This window comes from Condylura cristata, unplaced genomic scaffold (assembly GCF_000260355.1).
Source record: "Condylura cristata isolate star-nosed mole 26May11 unplaced genomic scaffold, ConCri1.0 scaffold00006, whole genome shotgun sequence".
NCBI classification, from domain to species: Eukaryota; Metazoa; Chordata; class Mammalia; order Eulipotyphla; family Talpidae; genus Condylura; species Condylura cristata.
In genome coordinates this window covers 41,332,120-41,350,668 of record NW_004567107.1, presented here as the reverse complement: position 1 = coordinate 41,350,668, position 18,549 = coordinate 41,332,120, and the positions used below count along the sequence as shown (strand labels likewise).

General features: G+C 36.1%; 1 protein-coding gene across 2 annotated transcripts in view; it reads left to right on the top strand.

Moving 5' to 3' along the window:
• Positions 1 to 18,549, top strand: part of KIAA0020 (KIAA0020 ortholog) — a 37,623-nt gene that overhangs the window by 3,895 nt on the left and 15,179 nt on the right. For both annotated transcript variants that reach the window (XM_012721661.1, XM_004678000.2), the window contains 10 exons: positions 2,435 to 2,570; positions 3,165 to 3,240; positions 6,698 to 6,791; positions 7,058 to 7,124; positions 8,647 to 8,821; positions 9,603 to 9,706; positions 10,656 to 10,734; positions 12,946 to 13,044; positions 13,943 to 13,996; positions 16,616 to 16,696. In XM_012721661.1, coding sequence (XP_012577115.1) covers positions 2,435 to 2,570; positions 3,165 to 3,240; positions 6,698 to 6,791; positions 7,058 to 7,124; positions 8,647 to 8,821; positions 9,603 to 9,706; positions 10,656 to 10,734; positions 12,946 to 13,044; positions 13,943 to 13,996; positions 16,616 to 16,696 — 965 coding nt within the window. The remainder of the gene's footprint in view (positions 1 to 2,434; positions 2,571 to 3,164; positions 3,241 to 6,697; positions 6,792 to 7,057; positions 7,125 to 8,646; positions 8,822 to 9,602; positions 9,707 to 10,655; positions 10,735 to 12,945; positions 13,045 to 13,942; positions 13,997 to 16,615; positions 16,697 to 18,549) is intronic.

Here is an 18,549-nt window from a genome sequence, read left to right as displayed (position 1 = left end):
GACTGACATGGCTTGGCCTGATTTTGGACAGGTTGCTCATTGATTAGCAGTGTTGACAGTGTACATGTTTGTATATCGAAACAAACTGATCTTTGTATTGTGATGTTTGAAGAGTCATTTCGAACCCAGAGCTTTGCTGTCTGTTATACAGTCCATCCCCTTGTGTATTGTCCTCCACAGTCTCAGATAACATTTTAAACGTGCTGACATGCCAACACCTTCTCTTCTGCACCATGAGAATCGCTCTGGTGTCTTGTGTTGTTGTTTTTCCAACATGGCATGTCCTAATACTGCCAGCTGAAATCTTTGCGGCCAGCTGAAACCTGTGTCTTGGGACTTGTCATTCCAGTCCCCTATATCTGGTCTCTGCTCTCTTCTGCCTGGGGCAGTTCACTGTCTTCCACCTCTCTGTTCTATTCATGCACACTGTTTCTCTTCTAGCTTTTCTTTCCTTATTTCTCTTATGGCCCAAAAATCTTCAATCTTCTTCTCTATCTTAGATTTCTTGGCGCCCTGTATTTTTAACCCCCCCCCCCCCCTTGGATCATTCATTACACTTTGGGAGATATGTTCCTGATGTTCCTGGCATCAGGAACAATTGAACTCGACTTTAGTTTCCGTAGTTAGACATCCCTGGAGTTGCTTTATCTACCACAGCAACCTTTTTTAAAAGTTGCTTTATTTACCACAAGCTAGCTATCTAGCTTGGCATATGTCAGGGTGCCCACAAATTTGTGGAATTGACTAAGCTCTGGAGCAGTTACTATCCTCTCCTGTATAATACCTGATGCTCTGATATCAGTAGTAAATGAGCCTTTTGTTGTCTAATCCTCTACTACCAAACTGGGATTAAATAAATAAACAGTGAAGGGGACAGTTAAATATACTGTGTATAATTTATAACTTAAAAATTATGTTCTTGAGGAATATTTATTTTCACAGAAGAATGCTTAATACAACATAATGTTTAAGGGAAGAGATTAAGATTCTGAATTTTTGAAGATTAAAATGTGCATGGGAAAAAGGAAATAAGATGGTAATGATTGTATCTTGGTTTGGGGGTTATATTAGGTATTGTAAACAAAATAACTTGGTTTTTGTATACAAGTGCATATTCTAATCAGGAAAAGGGAAATAATTAAAAAGAGATAATTCTCTATAAAATGTTCTTTGCAAAAGATATAAAACCCATTTGAAATAAAGTATTCTCTTTCTTAGTTGGATTCTTGATTTAGTTGGTAAAATAGTTAGAATTTGAGGACCAGGGTCCTCCCTGGTGGTACAACGGGTTAGGACGCAACACTGCAAGCTAGCTACAGCCAGTTCAGTGTGAGTTCGATCCCCAGCCCTGAAGATGATGGCGTGGCAGACCTTTCCTGACCCGCCCGCTGCTCCCCTCAGCAGTGTTCTTTGTCAGTCTACCTGTTCTGCTCCCCACTCTGTCTGTGGTGAAGCCTCTCACCGCACCTGCACTTCTGGCATGTACCCCAGTTCTGTATGAATAAATAAAATAAATCTTAAAATAAAAATCTAATAGATACTTGACTTTTGTAGCATTGGAATTGTAGAGTGTTTCTTTGTGCACTGTCTTCAGTAAGAGCAGGAGAGCATGAAGTTCAGAGTCCTCTCTGCATGTGAACCCTGGTTCTAGCACTTAGGAGTTATGGGCCCTTTGACAAGGGACTGACTGGTACCTTTGTTCCTGACACAACAGGGGATAATAATCACACGCATCTCTTAAGGTTGCTTTCAGAATTAAATGAATACATAATAGCATTCAGAATAGTGAGTTTTTGAATGCATTGCTTTTTATGTTATATACTTTGTTTCACTAGTAGTGGATTACACCTAAATTCTAAAATCTTGTAGTTGAAAGAGATGCTTCAGATTTCTCAATTGCTATTACAGTCCTTTCGTTTTCTAAGTAGATGTCCTATTAAAAAACAAGAAATAGCTGTTGAATGAATGAATGGTTGTTTTCAACCAAATTGAAAACGTATAAACTGCTTAGAAATTGAATTGAGGGGCCCGCCTTGGTATGCAACAGGTTAAAGCATAGCACTGCAAAGCTAGCCACAGCTACTTCGGCAGGAGTTCCATCCCCAGCCAGGGAGGTGACCCACATGGCACAGCAGACCTCTCCTGTCTCTCTCTGGCTGCTCCTCTCAGCAGTGTTCTTCAATCTGACTGTTCTGCTCCCCACTCTGTCTCTGGTGAATCCTGTCACCACTGCTGCCCTCTGGCCTGTACCCCAGTTCTTTATGTGTAAATAAATAAATATTTTTTTAAAATAAAGTGAAGTTAGGAGGTCGTGATGTTTTCCCCCCCTTTAACTCTTGCAATGCATATTGATCCTGATAGCAATTGCTGTATGTATTAGTTTATGTCGCTTGGAATGTTAAATGTACTTGAACACCATATCTGTAATGACTAGACCCAGCAGCCAAGAAACCCAAGTGGGATGACTTCAAAAAGAAGAAGAAAGAACTGAAGCAGAGCAGGCAACTCAGTGATAAAAGCAACTATGACATTGTTGTTCGTGCAAAGCAGATTTGGGAGATCTTGAGAAGGTAATGCTACCTAGAGGCATCTTTATCAGTTCCTTTGAGATAATGGAAGAGTAACGGTGTTACTCTAATAAATAGAGAGATGCCCTAAAATAAATGGCATAGTACTTGAGTTATTTAGGGGATACTCATAACACTTGAGCAGAGGCGTCAGTATTTGGATGTATGCCCACTGTAGAAATGTGTAGAATCATTAGGATGGTTCAGATATGTTTATGAAATGTATGACAATTAAAAAGACTTTGACATTCTTACAGAGATTCTGAGAAAATGAAGGACAATCTCCTTATTGGCTAAATTTTTGAGATACTTAAGTATTTGCTATCTTGGTCTTGTTTTATTATTTTCTTTATTTTTGACGTTCTGGCTGTTCAGATTTTGATTGATGCATAAAATTATACCTTATGAGATGGGTTTCTGCTTTTGAGAAAATTGCTTTTCTCTGGCTGCTCTGGAATAGTAATTTTAATGTCAGAGTTTTGCTGCCTTCAAAGAGAAAATCATGCTGAACTGGGTGAGCATGCACTAGGGTGCTTTTTAGTTTTGTGTATTTAAAATAGTCTTTTCACTTAATCTGTGTTTCCTCCTTATTTATAGAAAAGACTGTGACAAAGAAAAAAGAGTGAAGTTGATGAGTGATTTGCAGAAGTTGATTCAGGGGAAAATTAAAACTGTAAGTAGGAACATACTCACTGCTTAAATTTTAAAAGCTGAAGTTGACTCACTCAGTGAAAGGTACCTGACCATACATGGCAGGTGAAAATGTTGTTTTTTATGTATTTGGCTCAAATTTCAAATACTTTTCCCTGTCAGTTTTATTGAGATAATTACATACATCATTAAGGTGTGTGGCATAATGGTCTGATTCATATACACTGTGAGATAATTACCACAGTAGATTCAGCTGATTCCATACCATCAAATATCTTTTATAACACTGATTAAATAATAAATTTAATCATTAGGGACCCTACTGCTAAGAAATTATAAAGATTATCAAAATATCTGACTCTGTCAGTTTTAATAATTTACTTTAATATTCTCAACGTTATCTTGGCACAGCAGCAGCAGCAATGGCAGCATCTCGATGCCCACCTGTGATTATGCAGGTGTCGCTTTTTTCCTTTCTCTTTTCCTAATAAACATGTCCTTTTAAAATGTTTTAAAATAACCTTGAGAATTCTGTTTCTCAGAAATGTTTATTGTTGGAATGTCTTGCACTGTACTCCATATACTTTCGTATGTTCTACATTACTGACTTTAAAATATGTGTGAGGCTCTTCCTTGCTGTTCCAAATGTTCATGAAGTTCTTTTAAAAGGAATAGATTTGGAAGTTCTGACGTAATTTTCATTTTGCTATTTAGTCATGTTTTATAATAAACTTCTGCTGATTTTTGTGTATTTGGATAAGTACTAATCCACTTGTAAGACGACAGACTGTATCTTTGGGGACTCTGGAGGGACAGCTTTTGCCAAATCATATATAGATACCTCTACCCAGTTACTGTATTGCAGTTTGGAGGAATGTCCTGAAATAGCAAGTTCCCAGCTGCTGCTTTCTTACAAATTCAACAAGATCTTTTTGGGATAAAATAGCTCCATTCTAGCACTAATTTGTTAAGTTCCATTCATAAATATTTTATACTAAAGATCCTTTCTCAGCTACCTTTGTGTTATTCATGATCATGGAATTTATACTGGTGTTCAGATCCTCATCCAAATGCTTAATGTGTCACTTTGGAGATAGCAACCTGTTTTTCTCATGTTCAGTTAACAGTTGTTTGTAAATACGTAAGTTTCAAGTTACAACTTTTTTCTTCAGTATTTCTATATACTACATGTGGTCATCACCAGAAGTCTAGTTCTAGCCATACCATATATAATCCTACTTATTTGCCACATACGAGGAATTGTGCTAACCAATGTGTAAGTTATTTCCTTTATCATCCCTATTTGATTCATATGTGGTACTCAAAGAGTGTCTTTCCTAGGGTCATAGAGATAGCAAGTTCCTTAACTTCTCATAAACTTAATTTCTCACCTGTAAAATGTTAATTACTTTTTTTTTTTAAGATTTATTTATTTATTCGTACAGAACTGGGGTACAGGCCAGAGATGCGGAGGGTGAGAGGATTCACCAGAGACAGAGTGTGGAGCAGAACAGGCAGATCAACGAAGTACACTGATGAGGGGGAGCAGTGGGCGGGTCAGGAGAGGTCTGCCACACCATGTGGTCACCTCCGGGGCAGGTGGGAATCGAACTCATGCAGAAACGTCTTTAGATTCTCAGTGCTGTGCTTTAACCTGCTGCACCGCCAGGGAGGGCCCAAATGTTAATTACTTTTTTTTTTTAAGATTTATTTATTTATTCGTACAGAACTGGGGTACAGGCCAGAGATGCGGAGGGTGAGAGGATTCACCAGAGACAGAGTGTGGAGCAGAACAGGCAGATCAACGAAGTACACTGATGAGGGGAGCAGCGGGCGGGTCAGGAGAGGTCTGCCTCGCCCACCATGTGGTCGCCTCTGGGGCAGGCGGGAATCGAACTCATGCAGAGGTGGCTTTAGTCTCCTAGTGCAGTGCTTTAACCCGCTGTGCCACCAGGGAGGGCCCCAAATGTTAATTACTTTTAAGGTTGCTTTGAGGTCTGAGTGAGAAAAAGAATAGTAGGTTACCTAGTAATCTAAAAATAAACATGTAAAGCATAGTATGGTATCAATATATGCACAAAACAACCTTTTTATTTTTAATATTTTTTAGGTTTTACCTCTGCCTTAAGGAAGTTTTTCTGAAATTTGTGACTGATTATGGTGTTCTTCATATTTGCTTTATTAGCATTTTTTTAAAAATTAGAAACGACCCTCCCTGGTGGTGCAGTGAGTTAAAAGTATAGCACTAAGAAGCTGAATCCACTTAAGCATGAGTTCCATCCCCACCCTGGAGGTGACCCACATGGCACGGCAGGCCTCTCCTGATCCGCCCGCTGCTCCCCTCAGTAGTGTCCCTCGGTGGTCTTCCTGTTCTGCTCCCCACTCTGTCTCTGGTGAATCCTCTCACCACACCTGTGCTGCTGTCCTGAACCCCAGTTCTGTATGCATAAATAAATAAATCTTTTTATTTTTTTTTAAAGATTTTATTTATTTGTGCATACAGAACTTGGGTACAGGCCAGTGGCTCAGGGGCAGTGAGAGGCTTCACCAGAGACAGAGTGGGGAGCAGAACAGGCAGATCAACGAAGCACACTGCCAAGGGGAGCAGCGGGCGGGCCAGGAGAGATCTGCCGCGCTGTATGGTCACCTCCAGGGCAGGCGGGAATCAAACTCATGCTGCAGTGGCTTTAGCTTCTCAGTGCTGTGCTTTAACCCGCTGCGCCACCAGGGAGGGCCAAATAAATAAATCTTTAAAAAAAATTAGAAGCAATTTGAGCAACAGATAATAAGCACTTTTAAACTGGGATTTAACAGCATTTTTGGTTATTACTATTGGCAACTCATTTGGTGAAGATCTAATCTGTATAGTAGCTGGGAAGAATTGGAGAATCAGATGTGAAATGCAATTTTTCTAGGAATATAACTGGATATGAGAAATTGAGTAATTAGCTTTTAATCACCAGTGTGCATACAGTTATGTAGCAAGATTAATATCTTTTACCTTAGTTATTTATATTTTTAAATACATATGTGTGTATATCTATCTTAATAATGTATAATTGCTAAAGCCAAATATTCTTAAATCATTCATATTAAAAACAATCATAAAATTTTTAAATTGGGGAATTTCCCACTTAGGGAAAGTAACTTTCAGAGAAATGAGAAATATAGTATGTATGATCTCTAGAAAGATTTGGTTTGACTTTAATTATAATGATAGGAACCTTATAAAGATGGTCACATCCATCTCTGTCTCAGAACCATATGGGGGGCAGCAAAACCAAAGAATGCCTTTCTATACATTTTAAACAAGTAGTTCTACTCCAAGTAAAGTTTGGTTTTATCCATGAAGTTTCTACTTTTTTTTCCCTAACAAGGAATTCTAAAGCTAAAAGAGGTAACCATGAAACATTAAAAATATGATTAGAAAACACATCTTCAGGAAAAAATAGTCTAAAGGCCCAAACTCTTTCCTACAGATTGCATTTGCCCATGATTCAACTCGTGTTATCCAGTGTTACATTCAATATGGTAATGAAGAACAGAGAAAACAAGCTTTTGAAGAATTGCAAGGTATTTCTTCATATTAAAGATTTATTGTAATACTTTGTAATAAGTCACTTTTTTTCTCTTGAAATACTCAAGACTGTCCTGGAAAATAATTCTGTTGAAGAAAAACAGTGTGCCCTCGGTAGACCTCCTGTGTTGTTATTTGATCTAGATATATGAAGAATTACTTTTTTGTGTTCTCAGAATTATGCGTTTATTTAGTTCTTTTCTTTGTTTTTACTGGTCTGAAATGAGGTTATCACATCACTATATTATATTTTATTTTTCAGGTGATTTGGTTGAATTAAGTAAAGCAAAATATTCCAGAAATATTGTTAAGAAATTTCTCATGTATGGGTAAGCTATTTTATTTATAAAATATATTTTCATTAGTTTTTCAAAGGCAATGATACTGATTGCACGCAAAAGTTACTTAAAAATGTGTGATCTTGAAAATAGCCCTAAGCAAATGCTTGTAATGTTTCCAGGGATTCTCTCTTGAAAACAATTACTGAATTAATTTGATGATACTGCCTTCACTATTCTTAAAGTATATATTGAAGCCCTGGAAGAAAAGAAATAGGATAATTAACTTGTAATTAGTAACTGTACTTAGAGGCTGGAGGATCGGGAGGAATAGTGACACTTAGACAGAGCAAGTGGGTTAAAAATGCCAAGATAGGGCTTTCCCAGGTGACGCAGTGGGTTAAAGCACCACATTATGAAGCTCTCTGAAGCCACTATAGCACGAGTTCGATTCCCCCATCAGGGAGCTGACCTACATGGTGTGGCAGACCTCTCCTGACCCACCCACTGCTCCCCTAAGCAGTGTTATTTCAGTCAGTCAGTCTGTTCTGCTCCCCACTCTGTCTCTGGTTAATCCTCTTGCCCACCACACCTCTGGCCTGTACACCAGTTCTGTAAGCATAAATAAATAGATCTTTAAAAAAAAAAAGCCAAGATAGAGGATTTCTGAAATTTGATGGAATTGATACTTCTCATTTTAATTGTAATAATATGTCAAAATATGCTAGCTGGCAACAAAACAGTACAGTTGGCAAAATTTTCCAAGATTCTATTCTTAGCTCTAATTATCACTTTATTTTTTTTTTAAGATGTAAAATAGATATTGTGATTGTCCTGTTCTAAAGAAGAGTCCTAGAACATTTTTTGTTTGCATTTCTTTGCCCTTTTGACTTTTAACCTTCCTCTTTTATTTTATTTTTTTTTTTTAAAGATTTATTTATTTGTGCATACAGAACTGGGGTACAGGCCAGAGGCTCAGGGGCGGTGAGAGGCTTCACCAGAGACAGAGTGGGGAACAGAACAGGCAGATCAACGAAGTACACTGCTGAGGGGAGCAGCGGGCGGGTCAGGAGAGGTCTGCCACGCCATGTGGTCTCCTCCGGGGCAGGCGGGAATCGAACTCATGCGGAAGCGGCTTTAGATTCTCAGTGCTGTGCTTTAACCCGCTGCGCCACCAGGGAGGGCCTCCTCTTTTATTTTTTAACTCAACTTTTCAAGCTGATGAATAATGGGAACTGATGTTTATAGAGTGCTATCTTCTGCTCACAGTTCTCAGTGCATCTTAATTCATTTAACCCTCACATAAACATTCATTCTCTTTTCTGACTGAAATGCTAAAATGCAGCTTAAATAATTGCTCAGGGTTTTTCAGCTGGTAAGCAGAGTTGGATTTCAAACCTACAGCAGCTGGCTGCTGAATAACTTAAGCTTGAGGTGGAAATACAGGTGTTTGGTTTTTTACTTCTCTGTGGTAGCACATCCCTCCACCCTCCATTGATAAGTTGGTCTCAGGAGGACTAAGTTAGGATTTGTTGTTACCTACTCTCTCTTCCTGTGATTGTGTTGGGTTTAGGACTAAACCACAAATTGCAGAAATAATAAAAAGTTTTAGAGGCCACGTGAGGAAGATGCTCCGGCATGCAGAAGCCTCGGCCATCGTGGAGTATGCCTACAATGACAAGGCCATTTTGGAACAGAGAAACATGCTGACAGAGGAGCTCTACGGCAATACGTTTCAACTTTACAAGGTGACAATTCAAGATATTTTTTTTCTAGCACGTTTACTTTTCCTGTGTGCTATTCTTTAACTCCCATTACCTTGTTTTCAGACTATATTTTTATTTTGACTGGTCTTGTAAGATTATCTTGTGTCGTTACTCTTTTAGATGATTTTGTTTCTGGTCTAGTGACCAAGTGATCGTACTTGATTTCTCTGTCTTCTACACCATGGTCCCCCTTTAAATTAAACTACCTTTTTTTTTTTTTTTAACTCCCTCTGTTATACTCTGGGTTGTTTCAGTACTTCTGTTTTAATGTGAGAGAGAGGAGACTTTTTAATCAGTGAAGTTTTGTAAATACCCCCTGGCCAGCTCTGCCTTGACTAGTGCATCAGGTTGCCTGTTGCCACCTTCTCCATGTCCTCACTATTCATCAGAGAGGAGGGGGAGTAGAGAGATCCAGCCTTGCTAAAACACAAGGATTGGATTAAAAAATAAAACTAGTGAGAGTAGAACAGCTCAGAGATTTATTTCAGACCTTGGTGTACATATTTATCTCAGGAGATACAGAATAATTCCTACATTGCCTCGGCTAATTAGTTTCGACTCCTAGGTTGAACTAGGTGCTGTATTTTGTGATACTATAGGACTGTCCAGTGCTGATTACAAAACACATGGCACAAGAATTTGTGAGCTTATCCCTTGATCTTACGATTAGACGTGTGCTTGACAAGTATGTTGGGTTGGCTGGTTGCTTATCTTGGCTCTGTCTGTACATTGGTATAAAGATTTGATTTTTTTGCTGTTGCAGTCAGCAGATCACCCAACTCTGGACAAAGTATTAGAGGTTCAGCCAGAGAAGCTAGAGCTTATCATGGATGAAATGAAACAGATTCTGACTCCAATGGCTCAAAAGTAAGAAAAGCATTTTTGTTTTTTCTTAACAAATAGCCTTTGAAAGGGAAAAGTGTAATATAATATTTGTGTGGAAAGGTGGATAGTTTCAAAAGTATAGACTGCCATTTAAATTGGATTGTAAAACTTAAAAACCTGGGTGTGTGGCCTTCTGCTCTTTTATTTGTATTATATGGGGGCAATTGGAGCTTGATCTCTGGGACTAGAGTGCCTTTGTGTGAATCCTGGTGCCTCAATTAGTGTGACCTCTCTGTGTCTCAATTTACACATCTATAACATTGGAATAATTAATGATACACATTTTAGAGTTTTATGAAGATAAAATGAGTCAATATTACCAGAGCACTTAGACCAGTGTTTCACTCTTAAAGGCTTAATTTTTTTGCCCCCTATGTGGGCCCCTGTGAACTTGCCGTCTTCATGCCCTAGCATCAGCCCCACTGGACTCCTTGATTTGCCAGTATTGCACTAGGGGTTCGAATCAGTCCTGTGTTGTTTCAGTAGCTGATAATAGGTTTGATCCATTCAGGTGTTAATTCTTCTAAAATTGCATGATAAAACTGACACATTGGTATAGGATACTTGGGAGAAAGTTATTTTAAAAAAACAGGCCCATTGTAGATTTGTAATCATGTGTATTATTGGGTAAAAAAATATAAAGGTCTCTATGTTAGAAATAGTACTTAGATTTTGAAAGTTGGTTTCATCTTTGTTGATTAGATAGTAGATATCTGTACTTTGGTCTTTGTTGTATATGATACTCAAAGAAATTTACAGAAGAGGTTTTCTAGATCTTACTATTCCTGAAAGATGCAGCCCATTTTATTACAAATTACATTTGCTAAAACCATGTCGTGTTCTTTGATTATCTGAAAATAACTAAGATTGCCTATCTCTGTATCAATGGTGTCATGTAGGACACTTTTGTTTTTTTTTGTTCTGTTTGCAGGGAAGCTGTGATTAAGCACTCGTTGGTACATAAAGTATTCTTGGATTTTTTTACCTATGCACCTCCAAAGCTAAGATCAGTAAGTTTCTTGGCTTTTAGTTTAGTTTTGTTTCTTAAAGATTTATTTATTTATGCATACAGAACTGGGGTACAGGCCACCGATGCACGGGTGGTGAGAGGGGTAACCATAAATGGGGGGAATAGAACAGGCAGATTGATAAAGTATACTTCTGAGGGGAGCAGCGGGTGAGACAGGAGAGGTCTGATATACCATGTGGATCACTTCCCTGGCCGGGGATCAAACTCACTCTGCAGTGACTGCAGACAGCTTCATAGTGCTGCGCTTTAACCTAACCCATTGTGCCACCAGAGAGGGCCTTAGTTTTTAGTTTTTAAAGCAAAATACAGGAAGAGCCATGTAAAAATGTGAAGCACTACTTTTGATAGACACTGCTTTTTGGATATTTTAGGCAGTTGTTTCCTTACTTTAAAAAGATAACTCACTATATTTCCTTTAAATAAATCTGCTAATTCCATTTGGAGATTTGCCTGAAGATAATATAATTGACCATTTTTTTATCAACTCCATTTTATTTTTATATTTTAATTGTAATCCAGATAGTATCCTCAAGCTAACCTAATCTGAAAATTAAATAACAAGTGAAAGGATATGCCTTATTCAGATTTGAAATTCATGTGGGCTGATAGAAAAAAAAAATATGTTGGTGTTGAAAGATTAGGGGAGGACATTTGTATAAAACTAAATCGACCATGAAAAACTGGACTTTATATGATGGAAGGATAAGGAACAGAGTGAAGGTAAATTGCACTGCCCTTCAAGTCAGTGATGGGAATACAAATGAGAACTTATCATTTAGGCCCCTGAACTGAGTGCTTTACCTCACCGTACAGTGAACTCATTGTCTCCTGTCCTCTTTCTAATAATGAGGTAACTAAAATAATGAGACTTACTTCTTCTTAACAAAGTTCCTTTGACCTTCTCAAAATAGGAATATGGCATAATTTTTCAAGAGAAAATACTCACCTAAATTTGTGGTTCAAAGACCATAGCAGCAGCTCCTGATTCTCTTTCGGGGATTTTTTTCTTTCTTTCCTGTAGAACACAGTATTTCACAGGTCTGCATTTCACTAAGGCAAGTCTTTATTTGAGAACTGAGGAAATAATCATTTAAGTACTGGACATTTTTACCTTTTTAGTGTTCAATGTCTATTAGTAATACTAAAAAATTCTTTGGGAACTTACTTGAAATATAGAATAATGAAATATTTTTTGGCCCTGGGACTATTTAAAAGTAAATCACAAAAACAAGTTTAAAACTAGTAGAAGCATAATGAAGTGTTTGTAACTCCAACTGGACAACTTTGCAGGCATTCATAAGTTACCAATGTAAGATAAAAGCTGTGTTCTTTAGATTTTTCCTGGGGTGGGATTATAAGGTGGTTAAAGGTAAAATTTTTGTTCTTTATTGATGATAATGGTCACCCAACTTTCTTCTGGTGGGAGACTATTATTCAGTTTTAAATTGGGAATGGTCTATAAAGTTGGGCCCTGAAGCTCTTAGCTGCAAGAACTCATTTATATTCTATATACTAGACTTCCTAAATATAGTTAAGAAAATATTTTACATTGAAAATGAAGACTAGGAAAAATAAGCTAGACTGCTTTGTAAAAAATTAATGATTAAGAATGTAAGAAATAACATTTACTAAAATATTATTGATAAGTGAGAATCTAGGCTAATTGTTAGTAGAGAAATTAACTTTTCTTAGGGAAATGTTATCAGCTGTCTTTATGGTAAATTATTAATATGATTTTCAGAGGTAATCCAGTGATAAAAACTGGAAGGGAAACTTCTTTACTCAAAAGCAGTGTTTAGTTTTCTGCTCATTATAATTTTATTTTTTTAGGGAAAAGCATTTTATTTTTTTAATCTGGCGTTTCTCTTAGACATTTCCTTCTTCCCCAACTAGCTCTTAGACTTCTTTTTCTTGAAAATGCATTTAGAATATGCCATACATATACTTTATGTATAAACATTAGTAAAATCTAGGCACTGTAATAAAAATTGCCTGTCAGGATTTGCCACTCTTGATGGGAAATGGTGTTTCTTAAAGGAGGCTGTGTTTTTGTGTGCTTATCTACAACATTAAAAATTAAGTTGAGTGCTACCTAGGCCCTCTTTTATTCTGGGTATATAATGCTCCCCAGGCAGATTTTTAAAAGGTAGACAGAATGTAAACCAAAGCCCTGCTGGCATTTGTTCTTCAGGAAATGATCGAAGCCATCCGAGAAGCAGTGGTATACCTGGCACATACACACGATGGCGCCAGAGTGGCCATGCACTGCCTGTGGCACGGCACACCCAAGGTAATGTGTCAGCTCAGTTTGCTTTTCCTTTCATTTCATTCTCCTTTGGTCTCTTCCCTGTTAGGCACAAACAGCCTTATCTTCACTTGTTGAGCTTCAGAGCCCCACAGAAATTGTCTCTTCTTTGGACCTGGTGTTTCTTCTGTATAGTTGTTGTCCCTAAATTCTGAAATTTGTAGTTTTCATTATATGGAAAGGGATCTGTCACGCAAATAAACACATATATACATTAAACTTAGTTTAGAGAAATGTTGGTAACTGCCAGGCTCGTTAATTTCTCATTTAGTGATGTTATTGGGGGAGGGAGAAAAAGGAGGAAAAAATGAACAGTTTCATATTTGCTTACATAAGTATTAAGTACTTTGAGGGAAAAGATAGAGATGCATATTAATTACAGAAGTATAACAGATAATCATTTACCTGATCACTGTAATTTCCATTTTTCAAAGATAGCTATACTTTGTGCACTTTCTCAGATAATGCAGACTCCCTTCAACAGAATTGTATTGAATGCCATGGCTTTGCTAAATTAGCAAATTCATTTGAAGACAGTTCAGACACTGGAAGACGGATTTCAGTTCTCACTAAAAAAGATATAGTTTCATTAAATTTGCCTTAGAAGCTAATAATTTGTTGATTCCATGTTTGTGTGCTAATGCGTTTCACATGCTAGTGTAAGATTATAAAAGCTCTGAAAGAGGTTTTTACAGCCTATTGCATTTTTTTCATTCTGGCTTCATAACTATTTCCCTAATGAAAAGTATGCTGTGCCTATGAAGATTTAATGTTATATAAAATTTCCTAACAATAAAATGCCTTAATTTATAACTACATCTATGAACAAACTATAAGTACATCTGTAACTAAAAGTTCATGAGACACTTTTACTTTTTTTAAGGACAGGAAAGTCATTGTGAAAACAATGAAGACTTATGTTGAAAAGGTGGCTAACGTAAGTATTACAAGACTACATACATATTTTTCTCTTAATTATTTGACTATAAAATTAATTTATCTAAGATGGAAAATTTTAGAAAATTGTCAGGGATAAAGTAATGTGTTGTTTTGTTTTATTCTTACCTTTCTAGTCATATGTATGTATTTTTTTGTTTACACAAAATGAAATTTCTCTTTAACAATATTGTGACAGTTTTTGATTTTCATTGGATTTCTCAGGGTTTTTTATTCAATTATTTTTAAGAACTTGTGTTTGCTCTATACATATATAATTACATATACAAACATGTATATATGTTTCGCTCCTTAAGTAAATATGCCAAATTGCATTTCAGAAATTTGGTACCAAATTCATTACCACTGAAACAATGTGAAATTTGTCTTTTTTTCCTTAGATTAAATGTGTTGATAAAAAAAATTGTAGTAATATTTTGTAGTTCATTGGAATCCTTTGAAGATGCTGTAGCAGTTTTCTTCATGAGTTCAGAGGACAGAGAAAGTCTTCTGAGTTTTAATTGCCTCAAAAACAGTATTTATATTAGTTAAATACTAAATGTTTTTCATGGTATTCCTAGATAGATACAATAGGAACATTTAAAAATGTTTAGTTTTATATATTACATTGTATATCTTCTAATTTAGTGGTGAGCTAAAATTGGCAATCTCAACAGCTTCCTATAATAAATTCAATGAGAATTATTAACATCTGGTAAATACAAAATATAGTAAATGGTCATTCAAACGAGAAATTTGTCCTTTGTGATTATATACATACCTGTTTTCTGTAGATTTGGAAAATAGGAAGAAAGTATAAAAACACTCAGAAGATAACTTTCCTATAACAGTGAAATATACATTACTGGTTATGTCTGGGGATGAAAATATGATTCATAATTCATATGAATCATATGCCATTTTAATTTTCATATTTTTAATTAATATAGCAACAAAATGTTAAATAGACAGTTCTTTAAAGGTATCGATAGTAAAAAAAGCATTCTTTAAGTAGTAAAATTGTATTGTTTCATTTTTATAGTTTAGTTACATCAACTACACACACGCACACACGCATAGGAGAACATGATCCCAGCAAGGACTTATTTTATAAAACAACATGACACAGTCATGGTATCTTAAAAAGAATGTGTTTGTGGAGTTGCTGGATATGGTACTCTAAATGTTACTTTGATGGAGGTGTTTGATAGTGTTGTTCAGATAATGAGTTTTTATTGATTTATTATGGCCTAGTTCTATTAGTTGCATAGAGAAGTGTATTAAGAATTCCCAACTACATTTGTTGGACTATCTCTCACTTAGTTTATTCCAACTTCTTTTCTTTTCTCTCAGAGATGGTTTGTGTTTAGACCTGTTTGTGTATGTGCTAAATAAAATAAACAGAAACTATGCTGTATTTCTTTCTGAGAACTACTACTGCATAGTTGTTTTCTATTTTTAATTAATTGTTGGTCTTTCCATAGAGATGTTGTTAGATCTTTGTTATTTTCCTCCAGTTTTTCTTTATGAGCTTATAATTGGCAGTTTTCCCATTGTTTCTGATTGAAGCCTTATTACCTAAAATATTCATCAGACCTACCTGAATGACTTTTGGCTATTACCAAAAATCAAGTCCTCCCTCAAAAAAAAAAATTATATCACTCTGGGATAAAAAGGGAATATACCAGTAACATTTGTTATTTTATTTATTTTTACACAAAGTAGAAGTTCCTTGAATATCTCTAACATGTCAATATCACAGAAATAATGTTATCATTTCAAGAGTTGGCTCTTGTGGAATTCAGTATATAACTTGTATGATCTCATGGTGCTGCCCTGTTTAAAAAACAGTTTTATACACTGAATATGAGGGAAAAAATTTTTTTTTTTTTTTAGTTTATATTTTTATTTTTTTTATAAGATTTATTTATTTATTCATATAGAGCTGGGGTACAGGCCAGAGATTCGGAGGGTGAGAGGATTCACCAGAGACAGTGGGGTACAGAACAAGCAGATCTACAAAGTACACTGCTGAGGGGAGCAGCGGGCGGGTCAGGAGAGGTCTGCCTCGCCATGTGGTCTCCTCCGGGGCAGGCGGGAATCGAACTGATGCGGAAGTGGCTTTAGCTTCTCAGTGCTGTGCTTTAACCCGCTGCGCCACAAGGGAGGGCCTAGTTTATATTTTTAAAGGACAGGTTTATTGCGGGAGAGGCACAGGTGAGCAGGAAACTGAGCAAATGAATATGAGAATATTCTTGTTTTGTTTTTTCTTTTTTTAGTATTGCTTTTAGTATTTCTATTCCTGTTACATGTGATTATTTGAAGAAAATGAAAAATTGTAATCCTTCAACCTGAATAACTTACATTATTGTATTTTTCCTTCCAGAATTTTTTATGTACGTATTTATGTGTACTCTGCCTACATGCAGTTATATTGTATTTATGTATCTTCTTTTCATGGTTGAAATGTTCTAATATAGTCTTACATGCTGTATATTCTTGGTGAGTTTCAACTGTTTGTCTTTCAAGAATGTGCTTTTCTGATTATTTTAAAGTTGTTACATTGGTGGAATTCAAGGAAGAACATATGCTGTATTTCTGAAACTTTCATTTCTTACAGGGCCAGTACTCCCATTTGGTTTTATTGGCAGCGTTTGATTGTATTGATGATACTAAACTTGTGAAGCAGATAATCATATCAGTAAGTAATTTTGCTGATCTTTTAGTTAAATTGATAAATCGATAGTCATATATACATTGGATTTCAGACATATATGTTTAAAGACTTTGAATTATGCTTTCTAGCAGTATTTTGTTACTTTTTTAGTTGCTTCAGTTACGCTTACTTTTGGGGCTTGCTTTATTCCTATATAAATCACAGTGTTATAAAATGGTATTTGTAATATTATTTTTAAATATTTAGAAGACATGTGTTTTTAGACTATGTGGGATGACATGAGTTTTTAGACTATGTGACATACTAAATGAAAATTTAGCAACGCATTATTGATATTTGACCAGAAATTAGTTTGCATAGTAATTGTTCAATTATTCAGGAACTTTGTTTCCAGGCAGAAGCTATCTATGACTTTTTACTCTGCCTTTGGAAAAACTACCTCTGCATAATTAACCCAGTTTCTCAATGTATTTGTCTTAGGTTGAGCTGGTAAATAAAAACTGATGAAACTCGGTTATGTAACTTATAAGAACTTCATGACAGTGTTTATGTAGTCAAATTAAAAATTACTGAAATTCAAATGCAAGCTTCTATTCACATTTGAGCAGTTCCTTTAAACATGGTGTAGTGGTCATCATGTGTTTATAATTGAATGCACTTTAACACTTTATTTAAATTTGCTTTCAGGAAAACTGAATTCTTAGAAAAACTGGTCCAAAGTAAGAATTGGGTTGTCAGAAGAGTTATGATGCATTTCAGAGGGAAAAGAACGGCAAACCAATATTACATTCTGTGATAACTGTTCCTTTTTCTGACTTCAGAATCAATGTCCCTCTCTTTTTCCTTTATTTCTAGTGTGTAAGTGATTCTGGACATATGAATCGGGTTAGGGAGGGTAGGAATAAGAAATTGTAACAATAGCAGCATTGAACGAATTTGGAAACATTTTTTAAACCACTTATTCTGTGTAGACATGGGTTATTCCTCTAAAAATTACATAAACCTTTCTTTTTGATACACATGGATTGGACCCTTGGAGAATCTGTGACTGAAACTACTTTCACACAGCTCTACAGGGAGGAATATATGGGTGATGAAAATGAGAGCTGTCATGTGGTGGTGCTGTGGCCTCTCTTTTTAGTCTGTCAGGACCAGTAGAGCTGCATATAGTAAGAAAAATGTATGTGCTAATAGAGGAGATTTGTTTTCTTAGATGCCAGCTCTAGGTCAATGCATGTGAATTTCTCATGCCCTTGCTGTCATTTTCCAACTTTTCCCTTAACTATTTTAAGATTGTGATGACTTTCTTCGGTGTAACATTGTGGGAAGAAATAATTTGGCAGGACTTCCACGTCACAAACTGAATATTTTGACAAATTCCATGTGACTTTATTACCCTTTTGACTCCTATCAATAATGATAGTTTTCATTTCAGTGACAGAGCTGTGAGGGCATAGATTGGCTAATGAATAACTTTATTTCATGGAAATGCAAACAGGCTGGGCTATTGAAAGTTTGCTTTTGTTTAATATTTTCATGACAACTAAAATTTGCATAACTGTCTCAAATGGATTTCAAGAGAAGCCAAGCCTCCTTCAGGGTTTACCACAAGTGTCTGATAGATTAATTTTTCCAGAGATTTATCCCACTTAAAGTCAAGCTTGAAACAGCTTTTAATTCCTTGTGCTTATCGCTTTGATTCCCATAACTATTTAACCCAAATTCCTAATGACTTTCTCATACTTAAACCAGCCATTCTGAGAATGGCCTGATTTGCTGAATCTAAATGACAAATGCTCAGTGGGTTCTGTGTATCATTAAGCTATGAGGCTAATGATAAAATTCTGGAATGCTAATTGCTGTTGTATTTTTCCTGT